The sequence below is a fragment of the Arvicola amphibius genome, chromosome 5 (assembly GCF_903992535.2).
Source record: "Arvicola amphibius chromosome 5, mArvAmp1.2, whole genome shotgun sequence".
NCBI classification, from domain to species: Eukaryota; Metazoa; Chordata; class Mammalia; order Rodentia; family Cricetidae; genus Arvicola; species Arvicola amphibius.
Window position 1 is genome coordinate 31,192,508 of NC_052051.1, and position 15,428 is coordinate 31,207,935.

General features: G+C 46.5%; 1 protein-coding gene across 1 annotated transcript in view; it reads right to left on the bottom strand.

Annotated features, from left to right (window-relative positions):
- Positions 1 to 15,428, bottom strand: part of Slc24a3 (solute carrier family 24 member 3) — a 472,748-nt gene that overhangs the window by 23,278 nt on the left and 434,042 nt on the right. Inside the window, 6 exon segments of the mRNA XM_038331148.1 lie at positions 22 to 134; positions 1,169 to 1,283; positions 4,070 to 4,236; positions 11,857 to 12,127; positions 13,039 to 13,092; positions 13,094 to 13,209. Coding sequence (XP_038187076.1) covers positions 22 to 134; positions 1,169 to 1,283; positions 4,070 to 4,236; positions 11,857 to 12,127; positions 13,039 to 13,092; positions 13,094 to 13,209 — 836 coding nt within the window.

Here is a 15,428-nt window from a genome sequence, read left to right on the forward strand (position 1 = left end):
GTTACAAAGGAAAGCACTCACGTAGGATCCGTAATCCACAGCCAGAGTCTGCAGAGCCCAGGGAAGACCCAGCCCAATCAAGATGTCAAACACATTGCTCCCGATGGAATTGGACACGGCCATATCCCCCATCCCTGCAAGGACAAGAGACCATTAGGGAGGAAGGGGAACCTCAGTAGGAAGCATCCACAAGGGGCTCTCCTGAGTCTTTGGTCTGGCAGCCTGGTAGTAATTTTGCTGGACCATGTCTTTGAATCAGTGGTATAATAAACAGCAGATTATCATACAGAGAACCCACAACCTGTTGACTCCTGACTTCACTTCAGATATGAAGGTAGTGTAAGTGATAAAATATTCCATATTTGGTTCCAAGAATACTGGAACTTCTGAGCCCCCCTTTCAGAAGAAGTAAACCCCACAGCACAAACATGGGTCCACAGGCTTGTTAACTAGCACATCACAGCACTGTTTCCCACCTGTCCTACCCTGAATTCACTGCTTCTTAATAGCCGAGTAACATAAAGATAACGCCATCAGTAGAGTTTCTATAGGACATTGTGATAAATTTTGTTGCTGCTGTTGCTTAAAATACATGCCTCTCAGTGTCCACCAGGCAGGGAAATGAGCGTGGTTGCCGGGAAGGGTGTCACTGTCGACAGGGTCCACAGGAAAGCTTTACCTGTCACGTGCTGAGAACTGGCTGCTGACAACTTGGAGGTGCTATGTTATGAGTGGGCTTAATTATGGGGGTCATCTGTCTTTTATAAGCCTTGCTTTCCTTAACTATGAAATCAAAGCACAGTCATCCCTACCTCTTGGAGTTGCTGAATGAACTCAGTGTCTCACTCGCTCCAGGCTAGCTGGTTTTTTTTCTGTATTTATTGGTAAGTATTTTACAATTAATGGATGACAATAATGACCAGAAGTGGCTGTAGCTGCCTGGGCGAGCATCTGTGCCTTACACAGCGGTGTCTTCTGCCTCTTTTCTTTACATTTCTGATCTCAGGAAGCCATCTGGCCAACATGGCACTGAGGTTGCTATCACCTATCTCTCCTTATAAGGAGGATCTGTGGCCCCCTTCCTTGCCACACTGGACAGCCCCCACCAGTCAGAGATTCCTTCCTCCCTTCCTTCCCTCCCTATCCTCCTTGTCCCTGGAGATCCCACCTTGTCTGGCCACGATAAGGCTGGCCATGCAGTCGGGCACACTGGTTCCAGCAGCCAGGAAGGTGATCCCCATGATGACATCAGGGATTCCCAAGGTGTAACCGATGATGGTGACCTTGGAGGAAGCAGGAAGAGACCGTGAACCAGGGGACACTGTGAGCTACCTGCACAAGTTCCCTCTGATAAAGACGTAGAAAAGTCTCTCATTTGGGCCATCTTAGGGGTGGAGGGTGGGGCAGCATATTTTTTGGATTTTAACACTGGAGGGCATGAACATCATGTGGATGAGACCTCCACTGCCAGTCTTAGGGTGATGCTTCGACAGAACCCAGACTTTTCAATGAAAGGTGGGGCTATATCATTTGTTTCTTTCTGGTGATGCTTGCACACTGGAAAAAACTAGAGCATAAGAGAAAAGACAATATTGAAACAAAACAGCTGAACTCAAGACGGCCCTGGATGATTCAGGCTGCCAAGCTGTGCGAGGAATGTAAGCAGTGTGCTCGCAGATCCGAAATGGGGCTGACCAGACCTGGAGAGGGGCTGGCTTCACAGCTGCTCTTGCCAGGGAGGTTCCATTTAGCTTTTCCCATCCCCACTTCTGCGAAGTCAGCATGACAGCTAATTTTGTTTGTCAATTTGACGCACGGGGGAAGAGGAATCTCAGTTGAGAAAACTGCCTCCATCAGACTGACATGAGGGGATGTTTTCTTGACCGATAATTAATGCAGGAGAGTCCTGTCCACTGTGGGTAGCACTATCTGTAGCGGTTGGCCCCGGGATGTATAAGAAAAGTAGCTGAATGTGGGCTTGGGAGCAAGGCAGTAGTAAGCAGCATTTCTTCCATGGTTCCTGACTCCAAATTCCTGCGGTGAGTTCTTCCTGACTTTCCCCAAAGATGAACTGTGGTCTGAAAATGGAAAATGAAAATAACACCTTCCTCCCTAAGTTGCTTTTGGTCATACGGGACAGAAGAAAAGAACCACTTAGAAACCCTTGCTGTCTACGGGCAACTTCTTCACCATAATCGCTCTTCTTTCTTTTTAGTACTTAGGCGCTGGGCTAAATGCTCAGTTTTAACTTCCTTAATTCTCACAACCATCTGATCCGAGTGCTCTGCTCTTCCCATTCCTCAGATGAGAAAACAGAACAGGGAGGCATCCGCCCAGGTTCCAAGCTGCCGGTAAGTGGCATAGGTGGCTCTGTATTGGGCTGGTGGGCTCATCCAGCAAGTAGCTTCTTAGTTTCCATGGAGGGGTGGAGTGCAAAGGGTGGGCTGCTATCGACCCATTGCTCAGGCAATACAGATGAGTCCACGGATGTCCCCCAAATTTCAAAGAGGGGAGGCATCATAGCAGCAGGGAGCCGGCAAGAGAGATGGTGGCAGAGCCAGGATCCATTGCCAAGGCGGTAGAAAAAGAGACCAATCTCTGTTTGTTGGCTTAAGGAAATTGGGGCTTGCAAACACCTGGAACTCTTAGGCCCTCTCAGGGTGCCACTGGGGCCCTTCACACCTTCTGTAAATCATGAGGAGATGTAAACCATGTGTCTCAGTGGGAGTCCATTCGCAGCATGCCTTGGCCAGTTCAATACATTCAGATCCAAACCAGAAAAAGCTCTCCTTTCCAGTCTGTGCTGAATTTAAACACTGGGTGGCCTCAAGCTTCTGATGTCTGTCTCCAGGGAGCAAAGGAGGACGCTATGAAACACATCTTTCTATAAGAGCCTCTTGTGAAGCAAAAGCTGCCGCCCTGGCCGAGCTTGGGCTCACAGGACTGTGGCCTGGCTCTGCTGGGCTTGGCCCACGATCTTTCACTGTCCCAAGCCTGGGATTCCGGGGAACTGGTGGGCTTGGGAAGCCCAGTCTAGGCCACTGGCTTCTCCTGAAGTTGTCACTCACTATCAGGATTAGTCCTTTTCATGGACAGTGGACTTTAGACCTTGAGGTCAGGGACAGCAATCCCCGTCTCCCAACTCTGGGTTGAAGATGACACGCTGTGGGAGCCTCGCTGAGTGAGAACCCTCAGTCACGATACTTCTAGTCGTAAAACTCCATTTCCTCGTGAGGCTGAGGGCAGGAGTAACTGTGACTTTATCATGCCAGCTTTACAAGTTTGCTATTACCTCCAAAACTGTCTTCCCAGAACATTTTCCAGCTTTAAGTTGAAGCCTCCTGAATTTATATTGCCCTTCTGTCAAACACCCAAGTGCGGCTAATTTGGATTTGCATAATTTGTCATGGTTTTTCAATTTCTGCTCAACTCCAATTCTAATGGATTAGGTTTGCTCCCCAGTTAAGGGGTATAGAAACGAGCTGTCCGTATTTCCAAAAATGACTCCGGGGCAGCGCTCCTTTGAGGCCCCATCAATGAATCATTATTTTAGCTTGGAAGGGACCCTTGAGCAGTCACATCGTTGGCTTGAGGCTCTGCTACTGTTCCTCCACTACAGCTGGGGAATTAGGTCTCTCACTCACAGATGCAGGGTGTGGAGCGTGGAGAGGAAGTAATAGGAAGATCGGTCGGTCCCCCATAACGTGTCCACTTTACCTATCCCAGGATAGTACCAACCCAAAGAAAAAGAATCAACACCATGAAGTAGATGCGACCCCAGCCTGCTGCTACCTGAATCAAAAGTGGCCGTCCTGGTGCTGTGCAGAGCTGCAGAGCTTGACATAGCATAACTCAATCAAGCCAGCCTATGGTTATACAAGCAGAGCAAAACACTTGTGATTTTAAACCATCTGAGCAAAGGTGTGGGCTGTTCTGTGACCCGCTTAGAGCAATAACTGGATGGAAGAGTTACCAGGTGCAACCCCTGTTCCTTCTTATTCATCTCTGGTCGAGCACACCTTTCACTCTAAAGAGACCCAGTGATGCACAGGGTTCCTTACACACTCACCATCCACACCATCATGTAGGAGAAGGCTGCGATCCACAGTGTAGAGGAAGCAAATGTCACCATAAACCATTTCTCCCAGTGGGGTTTGTTACAGTTGGGGACAGTGAAGTACAAGACGAAACTCAGTGGCCAGGTGAATGCCCATTTCACGGTTTCCAGTTTGCCAGCTGTGGGGGAGAAACAAACAAGAAAAGGAAAGGACGGATAAAAAAACAAAACAAAACAAAACAAAACAAAACAAAAACAGCTTTATTTCTTTGCTCTGGGAGCCTTCACACTGCTTTCCCTGGAGCTAAGTACTATCATATACCTCTTTTCTTAAAAGGCTTATAAGGTTTTCCACAGCCACCCAAGCTGGACCATGAAAACCAAACAGAAAAAGAGAGGTTATGTGCTGCCCACCTGCTGGTTAGCTCTTGTACTAACTGAGTCACTTCAGATAACACTGGGCTGTTGGGGGAAGATGAGGAAGGTCCTCACAAAGGAGTGGTGTGTGGGCGGGTGTGTCAGTGGGGGGAGCTGGGAAGACCACCAGTTTGTTCTCCACTAACAGGTCCCAAATTACAGTGCCAACCGACACAGCACCACCTAATGAAAGTTCCTGGTGTTGCAGCATAAGCTGAAAAGGGTTTGCAGTAAAAGGACAGGAGAGGGAGCTGGAAAAGGCCAGACCCTATAGCCATACTGATGAATATCTTGCATATCACCATAGAACCTTCATCTGGCGATGGATGGAGATAGAGACGGAGCCCCACATTGGAGCACCGGACTGAGCTCCCAAGGTCCTGATGAGGAGCAGAAGGAGGGAGATGATATGCAAGAAAGTCAGGACCGTGAGGGGTGCGTTTACCCACTGAGACGGTGGGACAGAACTAACGGGAGATCACCAACTCCAGTTGGAATGGGACTGATGGAACATGCGACCAAACCGGACTCTCTGAATGTGGCTGACGGTGGAAGCTGACTGAGAAACCAAGGACAATGGCGATGGGCTTTGATTCTACAGCATGGACGGGCTCTGTGTGAGCCTTGTCAGTTTGGATGCTCACCTTCCTGGACCTGGGGGAAGTTGGGAGGACCTAGGACTTAACAGAGTGTAGGGAACCCTGATGGCTCTTTGGCCTGGAGAGGGAGGGAGGGAGTGAGGGTATGGGTGGGAGGGAGGGAAGGGGGAAGAGATGGAAATTTTTAATAAAAAATGAGAAAAAAAGGAAAAGGACAAGAGGACGGACCTGCCAGAGATGCCTGCCTCAACCATTTTGTGGCGACTGAGTATTTTCATACCAGAAACACCCAGAAATGCTTGTGAAGGTGACTATCCTGCCATGAATTCCTTATAACCTCAGATTTGACAACTATACTAGCTGAAATCCTTTGGTTTTCATTATGGTCCGACTCAACTTCTAATTAGCCTATGGGAAAAAGATACATATGCCCAGGTGTGACATCCATGCCAACGGAGACACAAAACATCTCCACCTTCCAGAAAGCTCTGTGCCTCTTTCTAGACAACCCTCACCCTGACTACCACAGATGAGCTATCCATCCCCAGCTTCGAAGGAATTAATCACCAAGTAGTCTTTCTTTTTGCTTACCGCGTTTGTTTGTAGATAAAAGTGTCATTTAATTGCCTGGAATAAGCTGGTATTGTTTATCCATTACCCTGGGGTTGGACATTGGGTGGTGGTCATTTGGAGAGAACATAATAATGACAGTGCCTATCAATAGCCTTGATTGGTTCTTCTGGAGAGCACAGCCTTGTTCTGGCCGAAGATCTGAGGGGAAGTTGCCAAGCCACAAAGTGTGTGTGTTTACCTTTACTACGGATTAAAAACAGTTTTCCAAAATGATTGAACAATTTCATAATCCCATCAGAGTTAAGGAGGAAATTTCTTATGGTGAACAGTGATTAATATAAGGCTTAATACAATTTATTTTATCTCTTCAAACCATGTGCAATCTATTTCATGTTACCACTTACTAGCCTCTAAATTGTTCTTTCTTTTTTCTTTTTCTTTTCTTTTTTTTTAAACTACGTAGAAGAGGTACCTGTCATTGCTGGCACCAGCTTGCCCTATCAGATGGGCAAGGCAGATCAATCTATAAGGAGGGTGTGGCTTCCTCATCAGACAGCACTGGGGTGCAGGCACTCTCTGGTTTAGGAGTTGAGTTGTTGCATTTCTGTGTTGGTTGTTTGCCTGTTTTCAACTTGACACATGCCAGGGTCATGTGGGAATCAGGGACTTCAATTGAGAAAATGCCTCCCTCAGATTGACTTGTAGGCAAGCCTTTCCTTGTGGGGAATTTTTCTGATTAATTACTGATGTGGGAGGGTCCAGTATACTGTGGGTCTTGCCACCCATGGATAGGTGGTACTGGGGTGTGGAAGAAAGTAGGCTGTGAAGACATGAGGGGGTGTTGGGATAATCTTTTTGTACACTGTGTGAAGATGTTTCTGTTTTATCTCACCTGCCTAAGGCATATTCTGATTGGCCTAATATGAGCTGAACGGCCAATAGCTTGAAAGGAGAGGATAGGCGGGACTTCAGGACAGAGATAAGAACTCTGATAAAGAATCTGAAACGGGGATTCCCCAACTAGTCATGTAGAAGTTGAGTGTATGGAACTGAGGAAAGGTAATAAGCCACATGGCAGAATATAAATTAATATAAATGAGTTAATTTAAGTTTTAAGAGCTAGTTAGGAACAAACCTAAGCTAAGGCCAAGATTTCATAAATCATAAAATGTCTCCATGTCATAATTTGGGAGCTGGGAATCCAGAGAGTCTGACTGTAGGAGGGCAAAGATGTAAAACATGTTTCCCCTTGGCCTCTGCTTTAGTTTCTGCCTCCAGGGCCTTGCTCTGCTTGAGTTCTTGCTTTGGCTTCCCTTAATGATGGACTCTGATTGGGACATGTAAGCCAAATAAAAACCCGTTCCTCCTCAAGTTGGTTTTGATTAGTGTTTCATAACAGCAATGGAAACAGAGCTAGAACAGCTATTCCAACTCTCCAAATCTTACGTTTATCATCTGTAGAGTGTAGATCCAGTAACACTGAACTCACAGAGTTTTCGGGTGGATGAAAGATGAGATATTAGTGAGATAGATGAGGGTCCCACCTTTCCCTGGGGCCAGCAGGCATGTCTTAAACATTGTTAGAAAATCTGTTAAAATGACTCTTAATGGCCATGAAACTCTTACTGTAAGCTTTACTTCCAGGGTTCATTTTTCTGTACATAAGCAAAACAGAGAAGGAATGGGCAAGATGACTAGCCAGCTAGCAGCTCCTGGACTCTCTGTGCTGTCTTGGCTTCTTTGAGACCTTATGGTGGCTGCATCAGCTATTCGGACAACCAGACACCATTGGTCCCAGCTAATTGCTGCAGCTTTTAAAGATATAGCTGTAATAGGGCTGTTTCAAATCTCTGCACAGGCATTTTGCTATTACAAGCCTCCCTGAACTTTAGATGATGATGTAGACATTTCTACCCAGGTCAGAAGGCGAGCGTATACTCTGGAGACCAAGCAAAAGAGCTGCTGTGACTGGCACACATTCAAAGCCTTTGAATTGCATGCAAGTTAGACTGCAGTGAATACAAGTACCTTCATTTGCATGTGAAGGATGCTGTGATTGGGGCAAACACTCTTCCCTCTCTGGCTGTACAAACAGATGATATGGCTCAGTGAGTTGATTGTAAGGCACAGGTCCTATGTGTCCTCCCCTGGTATTTTAACATCAGGCTCAAGGACAGACATCTCTTAAGGGCTCTTTTCTTCCCTATACTTAGTAGCATGGGCTGAGCTGGTAACACGAAGTGGTAGAGACAACATAGCACTGTTGACTGGTGTACTGTTGGTGGGATCAGTCAGCCGGCAAAGGGTAATAAGGCAAGAGGCTTCCTGACAGCTAAGAAGAGGCAACTGAAGATCCAGAGAGAACAAGGATCACGGGGCGCAGTAGGAGTAGAGAGAACCTAGAACTGAGCCCGACAGCGGATAGGAAGATAGAAAGAGCCAGAGAAGAGAAACCCAGGGCCCTGGCTGCAGAAGAATGATTGGCCAGACACCCAGGCCCAAGAACCGTAACTCTGGATGCTGATAAGGATGGAGAAATCCTAGTACTGCGGCCTGCATGAGCGAGCTGCAAAACGAGAGGATGCTGTGTGCAACTGCTCCCACCTGCCTAGTGCTTGCTCCCAGTTGCTGCTGCAAGCACGAGGCACAGAAGCAGTCGAAGGCTAGCACTGGAAAACTCTTCTCCAGGCCTACCAGCGATTCCTAACCAGGAAGAGCAAAAGGACCCCAGCCAGCTGGCTGCTAACGTTAGGACAGGGGCTAGTTGTTGACATCTTTGCAGGTTGCCCAAGTCAAAAATCCAGAAAGTCATTCTCGACTCTTCCCCTTTCTTTCATTCTTAGGCCTAAACTTGACACCTGCCCAGGGCATTTCCTCCATGGCCAACTTCCTGCATGGTGGCTTGGCTTCTGAAAGGGACCCTCTCTCACAGTAATGCCTACCTTACTTCCATCTGTTTGCGACTTGCAAGCGAAAGGAGAGAATTTTAGGAAGAAACCTGGTTTAGAACATTCCCCCGCTGTCTGCTATCTTTATACCACATCTTCATATCATGACCAATAAAGTCCTGCCTGATTTGGCCCCTACCTCCCATTTTCCCTGCTCTGACACCACCCTCCCATTCTTCAGACACCCTCAACATTCTTCTGCCTGACTAAGCTAAAAAGTATTAACAATGCTAGTAATAAAATATTTATAACAACTTGATGATTTACAGTATAACCAGAAATGCCAAAACACTTATTTGGTTTTAAGCATCTAAACATAGTCTCCTAGTAAAGACAAATTATTATTATTAAAATTATTATGAAAAATGAGGGCCTTTTCCTACTGGGTGCCATGCATCTCGTTAGATTTAACTTGGGGAAGGTCGAGGGGACAACGAGACCCTAGAGCCCAGCTGGACTGCTCATCAAGAAGACAGGTCTGCAGGTTGTTTTGTGATGGGCTTCAAGAGTTGTAGGATTCAGAATAAGGCCAGATCTTCGGGTCCCATGCGAGTTCTTCAGTTAGCCATCAAGGCTTTACCTAGCTGGAGGAATCCCCTTGCTGGCATTACATCAGGGGGAGATAGGCACAGAGACAGAGAAAGAAATAGACAGAGATTGATTTAAAATGGACCACCAATCAAGGGTTACAAAGAAACAATTAAATAGGACAAGCAATGACCTCAACTTGGCTCTCTAATATTCCTCAGAAACTAAAAATGAGCGAGAAGATGAGGTCATGACATGGGACTCAGAGGGCAGGGAGGATGGGGTTGATTAGAGAAAGCTGCACACAGGGTGAGCTGGTACCACCAAGGTCCAAGTACCCCTTCATGGTTTTCAGCTGTTCTGGTTTGGCACTGAAGGATAAAAACAAAAATCAGGAAATTGGTTTCACTGCCCTGAAACTGTACAGTCACACTTTGTATCCTTGTTCCTTAGTCACATCAACCCTAAAGGTAGAAATACAGAGAGCAGTGTCTAAATTATGACTTCAAACACAAGGTAACAGATTTCCTTCCCTGAGCAAAGCAAGCAGCACAGAAAAGGGCTTTGAAAATGACTTGGAGGAGGAACGAAGCAGGAAGGCGCACATTTCAGGAAGCTTTGCCGTCTGTTTCTGAGTGGGAGGGGGTTTGTTCCTCTCCTGAGTCAGCAGCGTTTCTGGACATTTTCAATAATTTGTTCTATCCCCATCTGTTCCAAATAGAGCCCTAGGGGATACGTTTATTTCTACTCTTGGAACACAAGTGTTGGGTGCCCTCTAAGCCATTTTGTGCCAGGCTAGGACACAGCATGAATTAAAAAGCACACTTCCTTTCTGTGGAGGCATGTGTTTGCGGGTGATGTGGCTTCACAGAAGTCAGCCAGTGACTGGGAGGACAAAGCCGGTGGTGGCAAGTGTCAGAGTTCTTTGCAAGAACTTGCCTGGAGTTCTAGTGCTGACTTTTAAGAATGCTTAGGTCAGGCAGAGAGTAAAAGGAACTGAGCAATGTTTTAGACCTATAATAAACATTCATTTCCCTTCTGATTGCAGAGAAAACAAATACACAAGTTTACGATAGAAAAAAAAATCCAGCTAGCAAATTACAATTTTATTTTGGTGGACTTCCTTCAAGTGGGTTGTTTATGGAAAGGTGTTTACCTACATACACATCTCTGTTTGTAGGTAGTAAGACTTTCTTCACTCATGAATATATGTAGATTTATGTGTAGGTGTATAGATACATGCACTATGCATAGCTGTATATATAATGTATATGGATTTAATGCCCAGTTCCATGGGCTCAACTCCATTTGCATCTATAAACAGTCATGTTATAGTTATAATACAAATGTATATACACGTGTAGTCTTAGTGACTACTAAGAAACACAAACAGGGGAAATGCACATGCAGGATGAATTGCTGCACAGAGGGGCGGTTCAGGTGGGGCAGAGCAAGATGATGGGAGGTTCCAGGCTGGAGCTTGATTTCAAACATATGTACTGCTTCTGTAATTTTCCATTTAATATTTTTTGACCGTGGATGGTGGCTGTGGGTGACCACAATTAACCGCGAATGACTGAAAAACCACAGATGGGGAGGGGCTGTATGTTTCTATGTTTTTTTTTTTTCTATTGAGATAATCTACTAACTAGAAGCAATTTAACTTTGGCAGGCCTACAGGAATCTGGACAGTATTTCTTTATTAGATTTGGTAAGTGCCTATCAAGGCTCCTGTCTTAGGGAAGCGGCGGGGACACAGAAGGAGTTCTGCTCTGAGTAGGCCTTGTTACCTGTCTGTCCCCCTGGATACAGGGAGAAACCCTGCAAGGCCTAGCACCTGAAAACAGCACAGGACTGGAACTCCATACTCACATCTGCTACTAAATGGGCTTTCAGGTTGATGACACAAAACTCACTTGGGCGGCCCTCTGGCAAGCTCAGCCAGCCCAGGGCAACCACACACACTAGTTAATATCTGAATGTCTGTGAGTGAGAACTGGACAGTACAGGCTTCATGAAACAGGCAGAAACTTCTTGAAGGTCTAGCAAGGACACAGAATTCTTTGGGTTTGGTCCACATGTTCTGCTAATGGGTGGGGGTGAAAGACATGGTTATTGGAACATTCAAGGACACGCCCTACAAGCCAAGGGCCTGGAAGCTTTTATACGTCTTGCCTCTACTCTTCCAACATGCCAGGGCCAGTCCCTGGTCAGTCCCAGGGGCTGAGGCCCCAAGGACTAGCTTTTGCATGGGTCTGTGTTTCCTGCGGATGCTGCTCTTTAGAGAGTGGGATGTGGAAGATGCAGCATCCGGAATAGAAGCAAAGGGAGGAAGTGAGAAGAAAGGAAGTTAGGACGCATCTGCCAGAGCCATCTTGGGCAGGGTGTTTCCAGCCTGGATGAGACCCCAGAGAAGTGCCTCTACCTGTAGACATGTGTCAAGTGCATTTCTACCTCAGAACAAAGTGTCCTGCAGCACAAGTAGACTAAGCGGGGACGTTCAACCACAAAATGCCTTTGCTGAAAGTGCTCACGCTCCAACCCTTGCCTACGTGCCTGCATCTTTGAATGCTTTACAACACAGCCCTGCCCGCTGCAGACACTTCCTACAGATACATGTCCGCTCATCAGGAGTTTCTTTTGGAACTGAATAATAAAAAGACAGCCAAGTGAAGACCGTCTTCACAAGTATCCCCAGGTATCTCCCTTCCCAAGGCCAGATCAAGGACCTTACAGGGCGGGTCGAACGGCGTGTAGGGTCCTTCATCATCATCGTCATCCTCCTCTTCCTCCTCGTCGTTCTCGTTGTTCTCATTATCTTCGTTCTCATTCTCTGTCTCATTGTCAGCCTCAGCAATGATGTCATCCCTCCGGGTGCCATTCACACCCCTGTCCGGGGCACTGCTAGGCCCTGTTCCGTTCTCCACAGTGTGCTTTACTGGGATTTTGATGGCCACTTCGGATTCCCCGTTGGCATATGCCCTGCTGTTTATCAGTCTCTGTCTCTGAAAATAGAAAGTGACCTGTCACTATAGGCAGAGGGATGGAAAACATGGGCAGGGAGGTCTTCCCTAGCGATGCATCCACAACACTCCCGAGTCAAGTGTTAGGGGCCTTCCCCAAAGCAACAACGGATTCAGACAATTTCCTTTGGAGGGGGGAATTAAGCTTTTATGACCCACTGGAACTTTCAAATTCCCTTTGGGAAAGTTTCTACATCTGGGGTGGGCAGTCCTTTGACACCTGCACACCGTGACATTATCTTTCTTCTCCAGCCTGTGGGAAGCCCTTTTCTATAACCAAGAAGCTAAAGCACCGGATGGGACTATGGTTGTGAGACTGCCACTGCAGGGGAGGGCAAAGGCCAGGGGCACTGGCGTGTTTTAAACTATGGTAACTTTTCCTTAGCAATGTGGAGACAAGTTTACATGGCAGAGATTTATTCAAATGGAAGAAAACAGGTCCTGGCTGGGGATATGGCTTAGGTGATAGAATACTTGTCTCGCAAACATGAAATGCTGGGTACTAGTGCCCCATAAACAGAGAGTGCTAACACAAGCCTGTAGACCCAGCACCCAGAAGTTCAAGGTGCTCCTCAGCTACATAGTGGGTTTGAGGTCAGCCTGGACTATGTGAGACCCTGTTTAAAATTTTTTTTTAAACTGTTTTTTTCATTAAAATAAAGTGGTGAGTAGAAGGGACTAGGTTATGTCTCCCGATACACTGAGGAGCGGGAGAGGGCTCTGGCACAGATGGGTCTTGGGGCAAAGATGCTGGGAAGGGGCTGAGGGTTGGTGTCTGTTCAACTCTCAGCCAGGTGCTACATCTTTTAAATCAGAAGGCAATGATCTCTTCCCCTCTGCCCCCTTCCCTCCCCTCCCTCACTTCCCTTTCTTCACTGAGCTTTTCCAGATACCTCATTAATCAACATGCGACTGGCCATGGAGAGCCGGGTCTTGGGAGGAAAGTTGGCTTGTGATCATAATTCGAAGGCCAGCCTCAGAGAAAGAAGCTGGTGTGGGAGGCCGACAGCAGCTCATCCCACCATGATCACTGACGTTTTTGCGGTTGGTGGAATGGACATTCGCTAGGGAAAGGTGAGAGAGAACATTACAATAGCGTGGAGTCCAGGAGAGAGCCACTCACTCATTCTCTTTCCTATTGTTTCTTCCCAACCCACTCCTTCACACCTTTGCCACCTGGTTCACCACTCTGTCCGTTGGGGGCCTTGCAAGCCATCTGAGCAAGCCACCCACCCACCCCCGCCACCGCCCACCAGCCAGCCCAGCAAAGCCTAGCCCAGACCAGAGACCAACTCAGCCAGGGACTCACCAAACCCAGCCAGACAGCGAGCCACCAAGCCAGCGCCAGCCAGCCAGACAGCCAGCCAGCCAGCCAGCCATCCAGCCAAGCCACGTACCGCCCCGCGCCGGGCGGAGCGGACCCCCCGAGGGGCCTTCCTTCCTTATCACTCTCCCCTCTTCTCCTTTCCCACCATCTTCTTCCTCCCTCTTTCATTCTTTCCTTCCTTGTATCTATCCATTGAAGGTTGTAATGATCAAAATTAGGGGGTCATATTTAAATCATGGGTCATATTTAATAACTTGAGACTATTCAAACACTGAGAAGTCTAAATTTCACCCATTTACAATTGTATCTAGGTTTCAGTTTTATTTTTTAAGAGAAAACAAGGTTTTGTTTTCCCCAACAAAGGGCCATTAGTCAATCCTGCCTCTGGCAGCAGAGATGAAGAGGAAAACATGTATGAGGGCTGAGCCAGCCCCCAGAGTATCATAAGACAGTGACCAAAAAGAACAGTTCCTGTAACCTTCTAAAACAGTCTCAGACTTGTCCCAGTATGTCCAAAGATAGAAAAACTAAAACCTCAGCCAACGAAAAATATATTAATGTAACTGTTGCTTGTTTAACCAATCATGCTTTAGATGACCTAACTGTTCCTGAAATTCCCCTAGCTATGCTTAAAAGGGCTTGCACCCCTTTGTCCCTGGTCATTGCCATTTTGTACAGGTGAATGACCCTGGATACGAATGACCCTTTGTTTTTGCATAATATTATAGTCTGGGGTCTTCCTTTAGCATTTTCTTGAACCCCTACAACACTACTCATCAATATGGTAAGAATGAGCAGAGTGAAAGAAGTCCTCCTTGTCCACAAAGAGTTATTCCCCCCAACTAAGATCTGGGTCACAAGAAAGACCCCAATAATCGTTGATAACCCATCTTGCCCACGCATAGTATCCCACATGCACTGGTAAATGCTGTAGAGCTGACTTATGATCCAGGCAGAGGTCGTGGTGTGGATATGTGCACACTCCTGCAGCCATCCCATGAGCAGAGGGATCAAGGCCCACCATGAAGAGGATCAGAGTTCAGGAGAAGACTTCAGACGAGTCTTGCACAATATGAACCATTCCACTCAGGCCTGAGTCCTCCCTCTGTGGAAAAGCACTGTACACCCATCACTCAGAGGCCCACAGCTGTAGCTTCTTTCAGTACTCATGCCTATTTTCCAGGCCATAAAACCATAAAATGATCTTTCATGGCATCAGCATTATTATCCCTCCCTGCTGTGTGTGTGTGTGTGTGTGTGTGTGTGTGTGTGCGTGTGTGTGGTATGTAGTGTGTGTACGTGTGGATTCACTTGACCATATGGTTATGGAGGCTAGAGGTTGATGTCAAGGATATTTTCCTCAATTCCTTTCCAACTTTAGTTTCTGAGAGCAGCTCTCTTACTGAATCTGGAGTTTGCAGTTTCAGATAGACCGGTAGATTAATAGGCTCCCAGTGTCTTCTTGTTTGTATACCTCAACACTAATGTTACAGATGCTATGTGTGTGTGCGCTGGGGATTTAAACTCAGGTCCTCACACTGTGACCAATACTATGCCCACCAAGCCATCTCTCCAGCCCCAGCACTATATTATTATTTGCTTTTTCCCCCCTCCCAGAGTTCCTTTTATGGTTATGAAGTACTCAGAGGAGAGAGACTAAAGAAAATCCTCACGTGGAATGGTACTAAATAACACCAAAGGCTTTCATTAAACATACATATAGTCCTTCAGAAAAATATATCAAAAATAGAATTTCAAAATATAATAAATGATCAAGAATCTAAAGTTAGAGATATTGTTGAAAATAACCTGTAAAGTTTCTAATTTATTCTTTGTTTCTTCCCTTTAAGTGACCATGTGGGACACATTTCAAAGAGAAAATTAAAAAAAGAGAAAAGAAAAATGAAATACATTCCTAGCAAAACATGAACTTTTTCTATGTCTCTTACAAACAAT